Source organism: Trematosphaeria pertusa, assembly GCF_010094035.1.
Source record: "Trematosphaeria pertusa strain CBS 122368 unplaced genomic scaffold BU26scaffold_25, whole genome shotgun sequence".
Classification (NCBI taxonomy): domain Eukaryota; kingdom Fungi; phylum Ascomycota; class Dothideomycetes; order Pleosporales; family Trematosphaeriaceae; genus Trematosphaeria; species Trematosphaeria pertusa.
In genome coordinates this window covers 319,402-338,379 of record NW_022987236.1, presented here as the reverse complement: position 1 = coordinate 338,379, position 18,978 = coordinate 319,402, and the positions used below count along the sequence as shown (strand labels likewise).

The 18,978-nt window shown below is 54.4% G+C and overlaps 6 protein-coding genes across 6 annotated transcripts; 2 read left to right on the top strand and 4 right to left on the bottom strand.

The window, feature by feature from the left end:
• Positions 1-389: 389 nt before the first annotated feature.
• On the top strand, positions 390-1,184 carry BU26DRAFT_572067 (uncharacterized protein; the record flags this gene model as incomplete). Its single annotated transcript, XM_033834206.1, has 1 exon — positions 390-1,184. One exon carries the CDS (start codon positions 390-392, stop codon positions 1,182-1,184), a length of 795 nt encoding a protein of 264 aa, XP_033676220.1.
• Positions 1,185-3,069: 1,885 nt separating this feature from the next.
• Positions 3,070-3,819, top strand: BU26DRAFT_183215 (uncharacterized protein). The gene has a single exon (XM_033820407.1). The coding sequence runs from the start codon at positions 3,233-3,235 to the stop codon at positions 3,545-3,547; it is 315 nt and encodes a 104-aa protein (XP_033676219.1). The 5' UTR covers positions 3,070-3,232; the 3' UTR covers positions 3,548-3,819.
• Positions 3,820-4,092: 273 nt separating this feature from the next.
• Positions 4,093-7,950, bottom strand: BU26DRAFT_556336 (HET-domain-containing protein; the record flags this gene model as incomplete). Its single annotated transcript, XM_033832374.1, has 2 exons — positions 7,502-7,950; positions 4,093-7,427 (listed from the first exon to the last, which is right to left on the bottom strand). Exons 1-2 carry the CDS (start codon positions 7,923-7,925, stop codon positions 4,093-4,095), a joined length of 3,759 nt encoding a protein of 1,252 aa, XP_033676218.1. The 5' UTR covers positions 7,926-7,950.
• A 609-nt stretch (positions 7,951-8,559) lies between these two features.
• BU26DRAFT_496669 (tRNA pseudouridine synthase D) lies at positions 8,560-11,164 on the bottom strand (the record flags this gene model as incomplete). Its single annotated transcript, XM_033826262.1, has 2 exons — positions 10,490-11,164; positions 8,560-10,437 (listed from the first exon to the last, which is right to left on the bottom strand). Exons 1-2 carry the CDS (start codon positions 11,069-11,071, stop codon positions 8,560-8,562), a joined length of 2,460 nt encoding a protein of 819 aa, XP_033676217.1. The 5' UTR covers positions 11,072-11,164.
• Positions 11,165-11,436: 272 nt separating this feature from the next.
• Positions 11,437-15,221, bottom strand: BU26DRAFT_525409 (glycoside hydrolase family 55 protein). The gene is made up of 2 exons (XM_033830500.1): positions 14,526-15,221; positions 11,437-14,210 (listed from the first exon to the last, which is right to left on the bottom strand). The coding sequence occupies exons 1-2, from the start codon at positions 14,766-14,768 to the stop codon at positions 11,820-11,822; spliced, it is 2,634 nt and encodes an 877-aa protein (XP_033676216.1). The 5' UTR covers positions 14,769-15,221; the 3' UTR covers positions 11,437-11,819.
• A 621-nt stretch (positions 15,222-15,842) lies between these two features.
• BU26DRAFT_535463 (PLP-dependent transferase) lies at positions 15,843-18,329 on the bottom strand (the record flags this gene model as incomplete). Its single annotated transcript, XM_033831288.1, has 8 exons — positions 15,843-15,999; positions 16,141-16,205; positions 16,267-16,567; positions 16,761-17,158; positions 17,464-17,604; positions 17,764-17,945; positions 17,982-18,069; positions 18,252-18,329. The coding sequence occupies 8 exons, from the start codon at positions 18,327-18,329 to the stop codon at positions 15,843-15,845; spliced, it is 1,410 nt and encodes a 469-aa protein (XP_033676215.1).
• Positions 18,330-18,978: the final 649 nt, after the last annotated feature.

The window sequence follows — 18,978 nt, the reverse complement described above, 5'->3', positions numbered from 1 at the left end:
TGCATATACTTGTATGATGTTCACAGAGACACGTTTTGCGCAGCAAATTTCTTCGCGATATCGGCGATTAGTTAGCAGCGCCGCAAATCGAAACGATTAATTCTCCGAGATGATGTGCGCAGTTCCAGGCATCGGTGTTGTTTGTGCGCCTTGCTGCAGCCTAGCGTTTCATCGGACTTTCTGCTTGCTGCTGCGCCCCGTCCGTCAGCACCAGCCGCCTCCTTTTCCCTACGTCACACCAACATTGTTTGAAAAGGCCAAAAAAAAAGTTCCTTAGCATCATCCTCCGTCCGCCAATTTAGTACAGACCCCATACTATTATTCACGTGTCGAGACTGCCATCTCACGGCCGCGCCTTCCCACCCCACTTCGCTTATCATACACCAACTATGTCAGCTCCACCATCGCCCAACGCCATGAAGCGCAGAAACCTGGAGGATATCAATGAACGAATTACGACGAAGAAAGTGAAGATTTCTAGCGGGGGTTCGGCACCCGCATCACCAACTGCGGATGTGGATGAAGAAAAACTCGATCATTCTCGCGTAACTGGAGTGTTGGCTGAAGACGAGCCGCGAGAGCAAGGGCAAGAGCAAAAGCAGGACGAAGCTCCTAGTGAGAATTCCGATCTGGGGGCTGATATTCTTCCTACGCACGATGCTGGTTGCTACCCTGGCGATGCGTATGCACATATCTTTACGGCGGAGATGGAGGACGCGTTGGATAGGGCGGCGAAGATGCGGATTCCCGGGGAGGATGAGGAGGATGGAGGTGAAGATGGAGGTGAAGGTGAGCTGGGAAGGGAGGAGCGTGGAGGGGAGGCGCAGGTGATGGTGGATGAGGAGGAGCGTCCCAGCACCCCCAGCACAAACGACTGGATCATGCAGCCCGAGACTGGCGATCTCGAGGCCAACACGAACATAGAAGGCTCAGGACTCCCAGACCTTATCAGCCCCAGCCCCGGCGAAGCGGACAGCGACGACTTGGAACTGGAACCCGGCCAACCCATCGGCGACGAAGGAAGCCTCGCTTGCGAATGGGCGCTCGGCCCGCAGTGGGCAGACATCCCCCTCGTCGAGGCGATATGCTGCATGCCGCCGCTGCCTGCGTGGAGCGAGGAGCAGCAGGCGGAGCTGGAGAGGGCGGCTGCGATGCCGCTGCCGGATGAGAGTGAGGATATGTGAACGAGCGCGAGGGAGAATGTTGGGGGTGTCTGCAGAGGTAGTTTTCGGGTCTATCTAGCAGTCAGTATTGCTTCAAGTTTGGTATGATCAGGGAACGTACCTATGCCGCCAGGAGAGTGTCGTTGCGTTGCGCGTCACAGTGTATTGCTTTGAGGGGGAGAATAGGATGCGCAGTAGTGAGTCGAATTTGTCCTTCCCCGCAGGTATGATTGGCTGGCCGGTGTACAAGGTGCTGTGAGTCTCAGGCGCTCGTTGAGTGCACGTCCTAGCATGACTACGGCCGAGAAGAAGAGTCATCAACGCGGTATAAAAGAGAGTTTTGCTAGGCTCGTCCGCCATTTCTCTTTCACCAACATCTTCACCAACATCTACTCCTCAATATCTGCATATCGAACAATATCACCACAGCCCCAAAAATGGCGACCCCCCTCTGCACCTTGGTAACAATCAACTACGTCATCAACTTCTTGCCCATGAGGGGCTACACGACGGATCCCGATATAGTCAAATTCGTCCAGGACAAGGCGCCCAAGTGGCGCGACTGGCGCATCGGCAAACTGCGCACCATAAAGTCTAAGGACGATTTGGGGGTGTGGATGAAACAGAGGTCCCGTGTGGACGGGGGATGGAATAAAGAGAAAAAGGCGAGCGGGATTGTTACGACTAACGGCCGTGAGTATATGTTCTTTCGTGGATATGGAGGTGTGTGGAAGCTGGCTGATTAGGTGCAGTGAGTCAGACGGTGAAGATTTTTAAGGTGTTGGAGAGGTATGGCTGGGCGGGGTAATACCTGGTTATATGCTGCGGCGGCGGCGAATGGATGGATAGACGGGCGGTGAGGCGTTTCCGACTTGCTAGGCTTCTCTTCATTTGCCGACTACATTCTTTTCTGTATATCAAATTGTATGTTGTTGTTTGACGAAGAGTGTGTATAACTCTCGGCTTTCTATATGTTTCTTTGTATGAGTCAATTGAGTCCAACGGCGATGCATTGACCGTCTCCAGGCTAAGAGTGGCCAGTGCCCGAAGAGCAAGCACTGATATGAGCTCAGTCCGACGGGAGAACGCAACTTTCGCTCCCCTTATTCGCCTCTGTCTTCTAATTAATGATGCATCGCATCACCGCGTCTCCATCTTCCCCATCGTTTTGGCATTACCGCAAAACCTCTTACTCGCGAAAGGGGAAGGCCCATCACGTGACCATCTCATTCACCATCAGACGGCTCCCCCGCCCCGCCATTGGACAATCCAGCGTTGTACGTAAGCCCCACGGACCACCCAAAAGCCCAAGCCCTAAGCGAGCATGTGACCCCTCGCACGGTCCCTCTGCCTCCGTCTATATAAACCCCCCGCACCCTCCCTCCTATTTCCTCTTTTTTCTTTTTCCCCCATGCCTCTTGGCTCCGGCCTTGAGATGACTGTCATTGACCGACAGTGCGGGTTTCTCAAGTCGTAGGATCTCACTGAGTTGGACCTTGGTCCTCTCAGTGAACCTTGGTCTTTCCGCTCTGCCACGAGCCGCAGACCCGCCCGCGGTTAGGCTACGCGCCTTTCCACTCCAACGTGAGCGCTAGAGTTTCGCAGGCTCGACGGCGTTTCTGTTCGATGGCTGCCTAAGGACGTTACTGGTCTCAGTACGGTGGCACAGGTATTATAAGGACTTCGCTGAAGGACACCTGGAACGGCGGCTAGGTACCCTTCGGGATACCTGAAGCTGTTCATATTCCGTTTGTATCGGACCCGGGGTGGTTCGTTGGGCGTAGACACCCAGCTGCGAAACTGGGCGATAGGGACTAGTGTTGAGTGCCACGTCGCTGATGTGGGCTTGAAGCTGGGTTTAGTTTTGTTTGAGGCTGTTGGAGAGCATGTGAGGGTGAAGGCAATGGGTCTTGGTTGCTGCCTACTGCCTACCGACCTGCGTGGCCTCGAGTCGCGGTGTTTTGAAGCTTCGTCCTTGTCCCTCCGCCTGCTAGTCGCCGCAGTCCTTGTTCCTTGCCTCCGCCGTCTTCTATTCACCGCATGCCCCGTCCATACTCTTGTCTTCAATCATGGATGCGTTAACGGCGCGTCACAACGCGCTGCCTTCACCTTCACCTTCACCTTCACCTTCACCACCGGGCAGTTTGGGCGTTGAGCCACCCGTAGCTCGACCGCCCCATACAAACACCCCAGCGACAATAGAGTGCAGTCTGCCCAGAGAGCAGTCCTCCGGCCACTTCCCAGCTCATTCTTCCCACGAGGATCCCCACGAGCAAGGCACGGATCAATCTCGCGCCGTAGGTGAAGGCGCTGTTGCACTTACGCGCCACAAGGTGGAAGAGAATGATCCGGGGATACAAATACCTACCTACGGCACTGAATAGCGACCGACTCCCTCGCTCACACACGACCACAACTATAATACAATACGGCATCGCGCAGTGTACAGAACCCGGAGTACGGCCGCATATCCTCAGGCTCTCCTACTGGGAGCGAGTCAATACTTTCGCATTATGCGAGCCAGGTTAACCGCCAGAAGCCGTCAGGACGTTTGCGCGCGCAAGAGCTAGGCGTGGCATCTTCGTCTTAGGCCTCGAGGTCCCTCCGGCTTCTCGAGTGACGAACAGTTCGGGGAAACATCTTTTTACACTCGGTGACGGACGATGGACAACGGCGGGTGGCCACAATGACGGACAGGAGCGAATATGGGGAGGGTGAGTCGGCTGGCAGCGTCTGTGAGCTGGAAAAGGACACCACAGTGACAGAGGAAGGATCGTTGCCGCTCTCACGCGTGAGAGAGAAACCGCCGTGTTCATGTGAAGCATTGAATTACTAAGAGAGAAGCTCAAAAAGCCTACATGGTCATGTCATAAGCAGAATACGATCACCTCAACATACCGAACATAATATCTGAAACTGAAGCACCCCTTCAACGAATCTCAAAAACCACAGAAGCGATAGACTCCTCATTCTGATAGAGCATCGCTTCTCCATCCATCATCCCGTGAACGTAGCATTCGCCCAGCAGCTGATAATAAAGGAAGCCTTCCTGACCTTGCCTCTGCCGCAGACCGTCCAAGATCCCCTTGATGCATCCATCTGCTTCGCTCCCAGTTGTGTCTCGCATAGGTAGTTTGCACCGCGGACAGATCTTTTGCTCCGATGCGGTCGTACTCTTGAGGGCTTTGCCGGGGGTCTCATCCGTCGCAGTGATCGTAGATGGACCGGGTTCTTGGGCTCCTCCGGTTGTGTCTAGCTTGTCACGATCTCCGTTGGTCGACGCTACGCCGGAGCTTGATTGACGGTGTTCATTTTCAGACTGGGTTTCTGCGTCGCTAGCTTCATGGCTATTCGGAAAGGAGACATGACTCGAGTCTCCAAGGGTAGGCTCACGGCGAGAGGAGCCCTGAGTATCTGAGCCACGCAGGCTGGAACCTGTCTGATTGCCGGTTTCTTCCACGTTCCCGTCATCATTGCTTTGGACTTGTCTAGAGCGCTCAGAAGCCTCTGAAACTGCTGACACTGTCCTTTGCTCTAGAGCGGACGTCGACGCATGATCAGGCACGACCGTGGGAGACCCGCTCAAGGCCTGGTTGGTCATGTCGCATCGCCCGGTCTCACTCGGGGCCTGTCTCGCAGCTTCCAGTGCTGCTAGCTTCGGATGCTTCCATTCTTGCATTAGCTTGGCTTTTCTGGCCCTGATTATCTTCTTCCATCGACGTCCGAACTTTAACTGGGCGTTGAACTCCCACCAATCATAGTGGAGCTGCTCTTTGGGTCCGCTATGGATGTCCGTGCCGTTTTGAAGAAGTTTGGTAGCCGCTCCTTGCGTTGCATTCGAGGAATCGTTTACAGCGGCCCTTTCCACGTGAACCGGCCGCTGATCTTGAGCGCTAGTGTTCGAATATTCCTGCACAGGAACTTGAACCATTGGTTGCTCAGAGGTACCAGTTATCGCTTCCTTTTCTGCTTCGGCCTTTTCTTCGATCGCAGTGCGGGACTCTTCCATTGCTCGCCATTCGATCTTCCGCTTTACAGTCCTCCAGCCGCTAAATGATTCCCTCACTTTCTTCATGAAGTGTTCCATTAACTCATTCTTCCAGCCCTTCTTGTCCTCGACTTCCTTTACAGCCTTCCCGTCGCTAAATGATTCCCTCAATTTCTTCATGAAGTGTTCCATTAACTCAGTCTCCGTGCGGCCCTTCTTGTCCTCGACTTTCTTTACCCTAGTCTGTCGAGACCGTTCCGTTTCCTCCAACCATTTCCCCATCAGCCTAGTCATCTCAATATTCTTCCGCCGACGATGTTGCGTCTTGCGGGCCACATACTGTCGGTAGCAAGACACCACTGTGCGGACAATGAACTTAAGTTCGGACACCAGCTCTTTCCCATACATCTCGTCCCCTTTCTTCTGGCTCTCGCGTAAGATCACGGGAACGCTGAGTCCGTACAAGATGCAGACCTTGTCACCCTCCTTGATGTCTTTGCCGACCAAGCCAAGCCGTCCGTTTTTTGTCTTAACAAGCGCTCGGTTCCAGGTGACAGCTTGAACCCTTCGACAAAATTGCGAGACGACCGAATTGCGTTCGTAATTGATCAAGTCGGTTGTGTTGACCGCACCGCTTCCGTAACCCCCTTTCTTGAAAGATTCCGCGCAGGCACGTGAGTAATACTGCGGTGGGTTCTTGCCATCCCTGCCGCGGTCGGCAACCAGCGTCCGCCAAAATGCCTCCGGAGGCCGCCCATCGGCGTCAGGCCATTCTGCCAGCTCTGCCCACTCTTTCGGAATTTGACCGTTCCTCGCCACCTGCTCCACCCTGCCGATGGTGTCCAGGTGAAACCCTCGAACATACATGCTATAGTGACCTAGCTCAAACCTTTTGCGGAACCTCAAGGCTTTCCTATCCACCCTCTTTGTCTCGGCTGCGGAATAACTCTTGTAAGTTGAGCTTGGAAGACCGACCAGGGGATCGGCGTTCCTGCGACTCATTTTAGGGCCTGTTACTCCGGCGAGCTGATACATCCCGAAGGGCGCTCCTGACAGCTGAGGGACCCAAGAAGGTAGGGGCATGTCTTGGTGAGTGGTCTCGAAGTCTCCATGATGGGCTCCCGCTTGCTCAGTGGTCCGAGCTTTGATTGCCTGCGCTTGCTCTACCGATCTGAAGCTGCTTCCTGGCTTCTGGTTTCTTCTCGCTTGTCGCCTGTGCTCGCGTCTCTCCTTCTTCACTCTGGCTTTCTTCCTTGCCTCCTCCACTCTCTTGGCTGAACGGCGCCTAGACTCCAGCAACTTCTCTTCTGTCGCCCATGGTCGACAAATGACATCCAATGCTCTACTAGGATCCGCCTGAAGAGACCGCTGAATACAGAACTGGATGAAATCCTTACAAACGTCCACGTATGGTAATTTGTAATCGACGTGGTATCGTTTCCGTTGCGTGAATAGCTCCAGGCCGTCCCGAACGTAATCGGAAGAGGCAGCTCCATATAGCTCAGCCGCCGTAGGTGTAGTATCCTTCGCAATCGCGAGAAGGGCGTAGATTGTATCATGCGGATTGCTGGTATCGAAGATGGTCAAGCTTGACACAAGGTATTCCAAGCTCAGCAGTGGCTGCATCTGACTCTTAGTCGCAAACACCGGATTCGTTCTGCGACGAGAGGAAGGCGAGCTCACACATCCCTCATTAACCGCTGTCGACGATGCGTCGGACTCCGAATCGGATGTGGCATCGGCATCAGAAGGTTCCTCTTCATTCTTATCGTCGGGTAGTGCTAGGTGTTCTTGCTTGTAGTCCCTGAAAAGACGGTCCGTGGCGTCGACAAGGAGGCTTGCTCCCAAAGCTGAGACATGATCGAACAGCCCTGGTACATGGCGGTCTTTGGACTTCTTTTGCATAACTTCGGACAAACGATGAGTGGCAGTCTCGACTTCCACAAAAAGCTCGACGGCAATTGCGAAATCCTTCCACGAGATATGGTCTTCGCCGCAGTAGATAACCGCTGTTCTAGCCAGTGCGATTTCTTGCACCACCCAGCGTCTTGAGAACCATTCTCTTTGCATGAGTTCCAAGAGAGAGCGCCATTTCTTGCTTGCATCTCCGCGTTCGCACAATTCATCGAAATCGCGTAATTGCAACACCTCCTTCTTGATGAACCTCAGGGCAGTCCTACTAGAGTCGTTGGCTTCGCCTAGCCAAACGCACACCCTATCGGCATTGCCATAGATGTCCCACATCATTTCGACCTGGTGGCTCTTCTCGTTGGAATCTAGCAAACCGCGAAGGGCAAAAGTTAGCCTATGTTCTACTCCAAGCCATCAAGGCAGTGAAATGACTACTGACCTTCCTGATCAATGCATATGTCATCTACCCATAAGTGCCTAACTTTGACTGGATCTCGCAAAGCTTTCAAGGCTGCGAATAAGTTGGGACGGATGTATTTGGCGAAGATCTTACGATCCTCCCGGATATGGATGTACGCAGTAGGATCGCTAGTCCCCCAGCACCAAGACAACGCTTCATACCCTCGGTCATTTTCTTTCCCAGTGATCGTGACTAATTCGCATTCGACGGCGGGATTCTCTGGGCTACTCGGCAGCAGCTTGAGCAATCGAATGGCTCTATCCTTTCTCGGGAGAGGCTCGTAGTTGAATGTTTTGTATTTGGGTGGTATTCGCTTCTTGGTCCTTCTCTGATACTCAAGAAATTCGCTCAGCTTCTTTGATTTCTCCGCTTCGTCTGAGTTATACTGGTCGACGCGGTCCATGGTCCTCGGAGGTCGTCTTCTGAAAGAGTGGTCGTAGAGGCTCAGTGGTAGCTGTACGCGTGCATCTTATGAAACTCGAGCTCCCATAGCGTGCCACCTACCACTAGCCCACAAGACCACAACAATATCGCTTGTCCTACCTGTATCAAGGTCGGCTAACCACATTGACTGCTCGAGCGGCGCACCAAAAACCTGGACCACCCGCAGTCCCCTGTCGTCTGCGAACTGAAGTCGTTTCGAGGCCTTCGTGATGTAAATTGTGTTGTTGAATCGATGCAGTGCGTCTTAGCAACCTGACAAATGGTTAGCCTGGCGGCTAAATGGGCCTGCGTGATAGGACATAAGGTTGAACATGTACAATCTGAGCAGATTACCTGTGCCATCTTTGAGGCGGGGCTAGCTGCCGTGTCCAGCATGATCCCACCGTCAACAACAACTTGTGACTAGAAGATAGGGGCCGCAAACGCAACTAGCATGGATGGCAATCGGCTGGAAAGTACGGAGGAGCAATGAAGAGGGTCGGCGGCGTGAAGAAGAAGAAAAGAGATGACGGCATGAGAGCGGTTTTGAAAAGTTTTCGTCATAGACAGCATGGTGGGAAGGAGCCCCCAGCAGCACCTACCAACTTACCTACCTATCGCCCGCCCATAAACTCAGGCTTAAACGGCTTGACACCCCCAGCCTTCATAAGTTCCCTCAGTGCCACAGTAGCATACTGGCTAGATCCCAGTTCAAGCTTCAGCACTACCGCCAGCTTCTTCTCGCTCTCATCCGGCATCTCCACGTCTCCTGTACCTGCCTGATCTTCCTTCTCACCGTGTGCGGAACACTTTTCCCTCCGAATCCTTTGCAAATCTGTCTCCACAAATTGCTCCTCATCCCGCATATACTCCTTTACCTCAAACTCCAGCGGCTTCAGCGGCTTCGCAAGGAACTTCCTATACCCGCCGCTGAGGCTGATATCCTTCCATGGCCGACGCATCTTATGCGGATCAAGACCACCTCCTTTCTCGCTGGCCATGAATTCCTCGTAGAACTTGCCAATGGAGTTTTTAGGGTACTCTACGTCGAAGCCCGGCTGCGGGAGCACGACATCGAAGACATTGTATTTCCCGCTCTCAGCTTCATCTTTTGTGAGGGGGCGTGCGCGCTCGAATGCATCTTCGTGTGCCAGAGCGCTGTCGGCGCCAGAGGGATTGATGACAATCTCGCCGTCTTGGTCGATGTCTTCTTTCTTGACTTCTTGTATGCTTTCTTCTTTGTCCTTGTGTTCATGGACGAGCACGAGGTCACCTTCGATGACCTTGTCGCCGTTCGTAGCCCACCTCTTTCCGGCGACGACGTTCCACACAAGGCTCTGGTACGCATGAACGTACATCAACCTCAGATTTCTCGGAATAGACATCAGCGCACCCCGCCAATCCGTCCTTCTGTCATGCATTCCCGTTTTGCTATTCCTCGAGCTTAGATGCTGAATGATGTTGCGTTCAGCCGAGAATTTCCTGGGTAGAATGTCGAGAGCAGCGCTGCCTTTGCCGGTCGTCTTCCAGATATGCAGGGCTTTCGCACGGTTCCTGTCGTCTTGAGAAACGAGCACTCTTGAATCCTCCGCTGTACCGTTGGCGGCAGCGAGGGTGACGTCGCTGTAAGCCAAGAGGTCTTCGACAGCGCCTTTGAGATCACCTTGGAGCATTTTCAGCCCCACAGTGTCTGTGCTCGCGGAGAATGTACCGAAGCGCTGCAGGCCGTAGTAGTTGATGTAGCCCCTCTCCGAGAAGTCTTTGACTGCCTTAGCCACAATGTCATTCCCGAGCTGAACGCGATGTGCGAGGTCCAGTCCCTCTTCGCCCTGGAAATGACAATCCCGGAGCGTGATAGTGAACTCATTGCCCTTCAAGTCGCCCAGCCCAAGGTCGTGGTCATGGTACGAGAAGTCTCCAATAGCTGCATTGAAGAGCACTTGATTGAACCCATTCATGCGCTCGGCGGTTTGACGCTTCACGCAGACTCGTTGAATAGTACATGCGCGCCTGTCCTTCGTTCCCGCGAAGGAAAATGCTTTGGCGCCGCTACCGAGCTTGCTGCCTAGGAAGCCAACAACCTCCATTGTGTCTTTGTTCTCTTTGTACAAAGTGAAGTGTAGGTACTCTCCGCCGAGCTCGTCCCACGGCAGCTGTCCCCTTCGCCGATCTGGATCTTGATCGCGATCTTGCCGATTCCCGCCCTTGCCTTTCTTCTTCCCTTTGCGTTCCTGAGGCGGGACTGCCTTTATTCGAATGGACTGATTTGCTTCCATGGAGCTCTCGAGCATGTTGGGAAATATTCGGCGTAAAGACCTATGAGCCTGGGTTCGGGTTTCTTTGTCTGCTATCGGAGGTGTTATGACAGGCTTGAACTCTCGCGCCTTCTTGTTTCCGTGTTTGCGTATCGATCGCACGAGCGAGAGGATTTGGGTCGTGGTAGATTCGCCGAATATAGAGTGGAGGGTTGCGAGGTCTTCCTCAGAAGGCTGCTTCAGGATTAGCCGCCGCCGCTACCGACAGAAATGCCCCGTTGTGACCCACCTCGAAAGATTCCTCTACCTCTACCTTCGGTTGCTCGTGCCCGTTTGTCTCTTTTGTTGCCTCACCATCCTGAGGCGCTGCCTCGGTCTTCACATCGTGCTCAGCTACGATCGCAGCACCCTCAATCGCCCCGTCACCCTCCTGTTCCTGCTTCGCAGGAGCTTGCTCTCCATCAATCTTCACGATATCCTGCTCACCCACAATCGCAGCACCATCCATCTCCCCCTCGCCCTTCCGTCCCTTCTCCCCCTCGCCCTTCCGTTCCCCCTTCCCCCTATCCCTCTTCCCCAACCCCACACTCTCCAACCTCACCACCCGTCCATCAAGCCCAATCTCATTAACCATAAAATCCGTGTACCGCTGCTTCAACACCCCCGTAAACCCCAGATTCCCCGGGGACACGTACTCGACTATCCCCGCGCGAATTTCCTTCTCCAGATCATTGTCAATTGGCGCCGTGGCGGGAGCTTGCGGAGCTTCTTCTTCTGCGGTGGTGGCGGTGGTGGTGGTAGGAGACGTGTCCGAGGCGAGGCGAGCGCGTTTCGATGGGCGGGCGTCGTCGGGGTCGGAGGGGGAGGACATTGTGCGAGCTGGATTGGGTTAGAGAGGAGGTTGTTTAGAGAGGCTTTGGTGGTCGGGAGGTGGGAAGGAAAGGTGCGCTTCGAGCTCGATTTTCGGGGTTTGGCGGGGAAATTTTACGCGAGGGGCAACGAACGCGCAAGGCAAGGCGGGACGAGGGGAGGCACAGGGGAAGGAGCCGGGGAAGGAAGATGCTTTTGAGGCACGAAGTAGCTTATTTCGACAGGACCAAGATTTTTTGGACTATGATGGGCATGTGACCTAGTTCAATCCAATACTAATATCATCGCGGCCCGGATGTTGAGAGGCCCGGCCTGGAACATACACAAGAACCATCATCACCAGCAAAGGCACAAAGACATTGTGAAATGCAATTCCATTTATCTATTCAAAACAAAGACCACAACCTACAACAGCGCGACATCAAGATCTCCTTCAAGAAGTTAATGCCAGCAGTGCTGCAAGCCGGATAATAATAAAAAAAGACTCCACCGCCAACGACCCGGGGTATAATATATGCTCATCGTTACGTCCCTTGCCCATTTTTCCAGCGACCGCTTGCAAGCCCTAAGTATGGACATGAAGTCATGTTGTTGTGTTGAGAAAAACGAGAGGATGCGGTTAGGGGAATAAGGTGTACATGCTATAAATTAGGGGCCCGCAGTCGGGGAACGAAGAGAATGTTGTCCATCAAGGACCCGTCAAGGTATCCTATACACCTCAAGGTGAGGGGGAGAAGGGTAGAAAACGCTTACGGCTGGGCAAAGATAGCCAGCGTAGCGCAGAAGTTGGAGCGGTTGTCGGCGTCCTTGGCGAGACCCTGACCACCAGCCGTGATCATGTTGACCGAAGCCTTTGTCGAGAGACCAAAGATGTTGACGTTGGTCGAGTTCTCAACTTGGTTGATGTCGGTTTGGCAATCCTGGGTGTTCACGCACGTCTGCTCGTAGTTCTGGAAGAACGAGTAGGTACCGGAGCCGTAGTTCCAGATGCTCTGGCTGTCGATGATGCGCATGGCCCACGCAGTCTTGCTCTCAGCTTGGCTGAAGTCGGGATCGAAGAACTTGGTGTTGGTCTTGAAGGGCTGAGTCGCATCAGGGTTTGGCTGATAGTAGGGAGTCTCCGTCTGGATAGCGCCGAGGAAGACGTCCTTAGCACCCTGGAACTGGTATTGCGAGAGTTGAGAGTGCTCAGAAGCAGTACCGTAGAGCCAGACGGGGCCCTGGGATTCAACTAGCATACCGCGGCCGTTGTAGATGTCGATCTGGGAGTGGTCGCCCTGGTCGAGCTCGTGGTCGGCAGTCCAGAGCCACACGTTTTCGAAGTAGCCAGAAGCAGACTTCGTGATGTGGAGCTGCATAAAGGAGCCGATGCACTCAGTGTTGGCATCGTGTGTGGCAGTCGGGTTCTTCTTGCAGTTGGAAGACTGGAGCTTGGTGCCCTCGAAACCACCAACACGGAAGTGGGTATCCCAGAGACCGGCCTGGCCAGCCTCAGCGTTAATGTTCCATTCCATGAGGATCGCACCAGGAGCGGGGCCCTGGGTGGTGATGATGCAGTCGCTCATTTCGAAAGTGCCCTTGTCTCCAGACTTGGCGCCGACTTGGAAGGCTGGCTTGGGGTCGTCCTGGTTACCGAAGAAGTCTCCAGTAGCCATGAACATAGGCCAGATCTCACCAACAACCTTGACGTTCTTCTCGGCTGGGATGGTGATGGTCTTCGTGATGAGGTAGGCACCGTGATCAGCGTAGAGGATCTGTCCTTCTTGGAGACCGTCGATCACCTTCTGGATAGCGTCGGTATCATCGGTGCTGCCGTCGCCCTTGGCGCCTGCAGTCTTGAGGCTGACGAACGAATCGACACTGACGTCCTCGTACTGGGGCTTGCTGCGCTCGAAGAAGCCGTTGTCGCCAAGGAGGCTAGCAGGCTTTTGGGGTGCGTCGCTGATGTCGCCCTGAACACGATCCTGAGCACCACCGGCAGCGAGAGCGTTACCTTGGGCCCAGCCGGTGACAGTCTTTCCGCCAGCGAGGATCTGCTGGCCCTTGAAGTCCTGAACAGCGACCGGAGAACCGGAGAAATCGACATTGTCCAGGACCAGCGAACCCCCAGTGGCCGGGATGCTGTTCTCGGAGAAGGAAGTGTTGACGCCGATAGGAGTGTTGACATATTTGCTGTCCATCATGATGACGGAGCCGACAGTCTGGTTCTCGGGAGCATTGGCCATGTCAAGTCCGACTTTGCAGCCGCTGAACGTGTTAGACTTCATGGTCCAGAGCCAGTTCCAGTTCATGTAAATGCCAGTGCCGCAGTTGTTGAAGGTCATGTTGCGTGTGGTGAACTGCTGGCTACCAAGGAAAGCACCGATAGCGCCACCGTTGAAGACAAGATCGGACATGAAGCCGCCGGAACCGTTGTCCTGGAAGATACCCTTCTGATCCTTGCCCGCGTCACCCTCCGCCATGTTGAACACGACGTTCTGGATGCTGGTAGCTTGTGAGACCTGCCAGTGAACACCCGCGGCAACTTTGGCGGCCGAGATGTCGATGACCATGTTGCGAATCTGGCGGTAGAAGTTGTTCTGGTTGGTGTACCAGTTGGCGCCATTCCCACCCGGAATGTACGGGTCAGCATCGATGACGCCCATGCCCTCAAAGCTGGCCGAAGCCTTCAGAGTGGGCATCTGTTTGGCATCACCGATGAATTGCGTGTAGTAGTACTGGATGATGGGCTCGCTGACGACGTAGGTTCCAGGAGGGAAGTAGACGATTGCCGGGGTAGTAGTCGAAGAGTCACACTTCTCTCCACAGCGGGTACCATCAGCGATGGCCTTGTTGATGGCAGCGGTGTCATCGGTGGAGCCGTCGCCCGTCGCACCGTAATCCTTGATATTGCGGTAGACCTTGTAGCCGGCAGGGTCGGCGTTGAATGGTGCCTGACCCTGACGTTTGATGTCGGCAAGCCAGTATCCAGAGCCGGCAGCGGCAGTTCCAGCCTGCGCAACCGGTGCAGCAGTGGAGGGAGTGACTGAAAGGAGGACGCGCAGCGTGAGGAGCAGCGCGGAAGCGCTAAAAACTACCATGATGGCAGTGAGGATGCCGAACTTTGAGTGTGGAAAATGTCGGATGTGGGAATGCAGAAACTGAAGAGAATGGTCGTCAGTGTCCTGCAAAGACGAGGTGCTGTTGGTTCTTGTTTTGAAGACGTCGAGGAATGCGAGTGTAAGTGGTTGACCCTGGCAACGAGTGGCGGAGATATGCTCTGGAAGGTTTTATACCAGTACAGAGACAGAAGCTCGTAGAAATGAATGACGATAGTGAGAGTAGATAATAGTATTGAATAGAAACAAAGACAACACAATAGGATGCGAGCAACGTGCGAGGCTGCGTGAAGGCGAGAAAGGGAAGGGGAGCATTGTTAATATACACCTCGCAGAGGCGAAAGAGATTAGACTCACAGTAGGTTCACGCCAATGGAGGAGCGTGTTTCCAGAACTCCTTGTTTCAAGTTTGAGATCGCCGGTATGCGTTTGTCGCTCTCGTGTGGCGTCTCCATAGCCGGCATTGCATTCACATTTTATATCCAACGTCTTCACGTTATACCAGCGCTCTTTTGCCGCTCCATCGTCCCCAACTGCGCTCGCCGATCCACACGGCAAGCCATCATTCTCACTCGCCTCATGATATGGACACAGAGCCATGCCCGGCTGCACTGGGGCGCGTGTCCCAAAGCGGGACGGAGGAATGCACCTGTGGCTGTCGGACGCACATTCAGACTGCCGGGGGTTTTGCCAGCAGGGAGCGTCGTGCGTGTCTTCCCAGTTGCTAAGGCCGCGGGTGAAACATCAAACGGCGTGGGCCAGTAAAGTGGTGTGGATCTGGAAGGGTCCTGTGAGGAGGTCAAGGGATGGCGTTCTGTGCCTGGCAGCCGGCCGATCGTTTGTTGCCGGGGGTGCCACAGCCGAGCCCCGGTTCTGAAACAGGAAAGTTTCAGGCGGCTGGCGGACGAGCACAAGGCTGGCGCTGACTGGCTTGCCCGGAAATATTCGAGATGTGGGCGCTTCATGACCGGGCGCTGGCTGGATGGCGAGAGGCCCAGGGCGACGCGACGGGCCGCCAGCACATCGCTGCTGTTCATTTCGCGAATCGCCGCGACGAAGAAGCAAGGCTGCGAAGAGTGCCAGCGAGACAGGGCTGCCAAGGCCCGCGACAACTCGCTCACATGCTGCCGGGAGGAATCGCGTGCCTCAGACAGATGACATGCCTGTTGGGAGACGCACCCCGCCACACCCTTCATTTCGCCGTGTCTGGGGCGACCAGCAGGATCATAAAGCCTAACGGACAAAGGAAGTCGGTTTAGGTAGAGACAGAGGTCACCTTCCTCAGGCGCACAAAGAGCCCAAAAGCCCGCGGAGCCTGGGGAAAGTGAATGTGCACATGGTGTGCCAATCGGCGCATCGGCACCAGACCCGTCGCGGTAACACGCTCACCACCATACCAGGGTCCTCTTGCAATAGAGTGCACTTTTATTTCAGGAGCGACTACGGACGAGGCCTTGTTTGATTTGAGGGCACCGTTACACGTACATCCCTTATGCTTGGGATGCGCTTTTCTTCTCCTTTCATCCAATAGCAATTCACAAAGCCTGCTTTCTCTTGCCTTTTCCGCACACAATCTGGGAGGTCGTGCTTCTAGATCGGAGGTGCAGTCAAGTCCACATGCATCGGAGATGATGGAGCAGGCACTAGGTTACGTGCTCGAGCTTCCCACTTCCATCACCAGAAATCCTTTGCGCTGCCTTCCGTGGCAGCCGTGGCAGCTTGCATCGACTGGCTGCATCCGGCATGCTCATCCTGAACGTCGCGGATCACCCGCGCAAGTCTTTCGATCCCTTCTGCCAGCATATCTTCCTCTTCCCAGGCAAAGCAGACCCTACACCGAGTTAGCACAGTCCTCAGACAAGTTGCATCGACGCCTCTAGCTCTTCTCTTCGTCATTGCGCCCATCTGGTGGAGCCCACGAAGAGGTGGTGGCTTCGAGACAGGCAGCGACGCTTGCGCTGGGCCTTCCTACCTGATATCATGCTCGAAGTGCGTACCCTCATTCTCGGTATCTCCGGGGACTTGGAAGATCTCGCCCTGTATACGTATAGCCGTTTAGCGCCCCGAAACGTGGATCTGGATCGATCTTTGCCCTTACCTGTGCCACGACGACGTTTTCCTCGTCTTTAGCGCGTTGTGCGACAACAGCGCCTTTGAGTGGATGCGGCAACGTTAGCCAGATGAAATATCCTCCCACGACATTTCGATCCGTTTGAGGAAGGCGGACACCCAGCGGAATCAGCTCCTGGTTGATAGCCTTGACCATTCGTTGATAGCGCTTCCCGTAAGCTGGCTGCAGAGTGTTATAGACGTAATGCTGGAGATCTTCCGATTCCAACGTCTCCGCCAAAAATGTGGCTGCCAATTGAGAAGGGGCGCCACCAGAGCGGCTTGAGCCTCTGTAACGACGTTAGCTATCGTCTCAGGAGTGAGACAGCTCAAATGAGCCATGGTCGTGGTACGGGCTGTGTATATTCCAAGCCTCTTCGTATTCACGCTTCTAGAATGCCATCTGATCGAAAACGCTGAGGAGTAAACGGCTGCCACGAAGGCCGGATGACGTTGAGAGCAGGGCGTGGAAGATACACTTACGTTTGAGATACACCATAGGCTAACTTCGGGGTCCCTTCACACCATCCAGTTCTCATGCCCGGTCCGCAGATTTTTGAGAAGCTTCCGTTTGAGGCCGCATTACCGAAGCCATCAGCGCCTTCCCTTTCGGCGCCGCCGTCGAGATACCCATCGATGTCCACGATCCGAGGTAGGATCGCCTTTTCGACTGACAGTGTCTGGGCTGTGAGACTGGATGGCCACTGCAGGAAATCATAGACATCATCCGTAATCACCAAGGCGTCATATTCTCTGGCAACTCTGACCAGCTCTTCTCTTCTCCTCAGTGTCATCGTCTTGAAGGACGGGTTGGAAAACGTCGGCACTGCATAGATGATATGGCGGTAAATTTTTGACCAAGGCCGCGGTGGTTTGATGTGCTGACCGGTTCGTCAGTGAGACATATGCTAAGTAACCAGCGTGGACCGCGTCGTCAGAGTGTACAGTGGCGCTCTAGCTGTGCTGTTGATGTGTAGGCCTGGCTTCGCACAACGGCAAGTCCGACGAGACACCCAGCTCAACCTTTGCCTCCTGAGAGCTCTCTGGTCGCTGGGCAGAGGGCGGAGTCCTAGTTCACCCATTCCGTAGCGTTTGCTGGACCGGATGATGCTTCACGCCAACGTGTGACGGAGCGCCAGCTGTACACTGAACAATCGGATGCTGGAGGTGATCTCGACTGACTCACCGGTTCGTTGTTCCCTTGAGCCCTCGCTTTCTCCTCGCTCTTCCTTATTTCCCTCCTTAAGAAGTCAACATCAATACCCTCCTCATCTTCGGGCACGGAGCGGAGCTTTAGTGCACTATCCTCGAAAATTCGGAAGGCTAGCTGTGAACACCGCAGTAGGCGTTAGCGAAACTGTTAAGCTAAAGGAACCGACACCCCAGTACGTCCCCGGTCTTTGTCCGCAGAAGGCTTTTAGGGGTCGTTCTCCATAGCCAAAGAGAGAGCGCCCAAGGCATGCCGGAGGTGCCGCGATCTACGTACCATATACGCAGGCGATACTATCCACACATTACGCGTGTAAACGGGGTCGGTGAAAACCTGCAAAAGGCACGCTAAGTTCTGCGATGCCCCTCCAGTAATACTGATTCTATCCTCTGTTATTGGATTCGGAGGATGATAGAACTTGTTTAGCCAAGATGCCATATTCGAGCGTAATTTCAGATCTGTGCAAAAGTCAGTAAACAACGGGCACCATTGACGCTCGAGAGCAATCATTCCTCCATTGTCTGGGCCGTACAGCATCGCAGGCTGTGAGATCGAAGGGTGCCTGAGGACATGCTGCGACCCCTTTTGTACCAAATGAGTGGGGAGTAGAGAGGTGTTCGGCCACCTAAGACGGGGACGTCGTCAGCACAGAATCCCAACGGCGATGTTCGGGAGACTTTTCAGGTACGCGTAACGCCCCGAGAACGGTTCCAGGAGTAACGGTACACTATGGTTGGAGTATCGGGCTAGGATAGGGAGCTGACGTGCCCTCTCAATAGATTGATGAGCTTCTTCTGGCTAGTCGCGGAGCCGACGACTTCCGAAAAGTTCAATGCGGGCATGTTTCTCCTTTTCCACGCAGATGTTAGGTGGTAGGTCGGGACTCTCGGAACGAGGATTGAGGAATGCTGAGCAATCGGGATCGGAGGCTCTTTTCGGTAAGCCTATCCTCAGAGGCTCAGCCTCAGTAGCTGATGTGTGGCACTAATATGTGGCACCGAGCCCAGTGCGCCGCGAAAAGCTGCCAAAGACGTCCTCGGGGGCTAAAAAGTGGCCTGAAAAGCAGGAGAGGCTAAAGTAAGATAGAGACCGGTTGACAGCGTGTTGACAGGGCCCAGTGGTGGTTTGGAATGCAAGGGACGATTTGCCTGTCATCAGGCCGACCAAGTGCCCCGCCAGGGTGTCGTTTATCGATAATGGGCATACGTCATCTGCCCCATCCCTGCCACGTCCATCCTCAAATAGCACCTCGCACAGGGCAAAGATCGCTCACTTGAGGATTTGGAAACATCGTAGATGTTTACTACTTCCGGACAGCTGTGTGCAGAGAACGAGGGCCCTTCTTGAAGAGAGAAGTCAGGATGAACGAGGAACAGTCTGAAGGCCTTCGCCGCTTGACGTGGGGATTATTCGGTGGGCTGGTCCGAGGCGCAGGTCGTGAACGGATGCTTCCGAGCCCGCGGCTGAGAGCAAGGACGCACGTAAAATTCT

Excerpts from the sequence above, each read along its gene's own strand:
- BU26DRAFT_525409 (XM_033830500.1), bottom strand. The coding sequence starts at position 14,768 with ATGGCTCTGTGTCCATATCATGAGGCGAGTGAGAATGATGGCTTGCCG. Across the intron at positions 14,211-14,525 it reads TCCATTGGCGTGAACCTACT|TTTCTGCATTCCCACATCCG; the intron begins GTGAGTCTAATC and ends CATTCTCTTCAG.
- BU26DRAFT_183215 (XM_033820407.1), top strand. The coding sequence starts at position 3,233 with ATGGATGCGTTAACGGCGCGTCACAACGCGCTGCCTTCACCTTCACCT.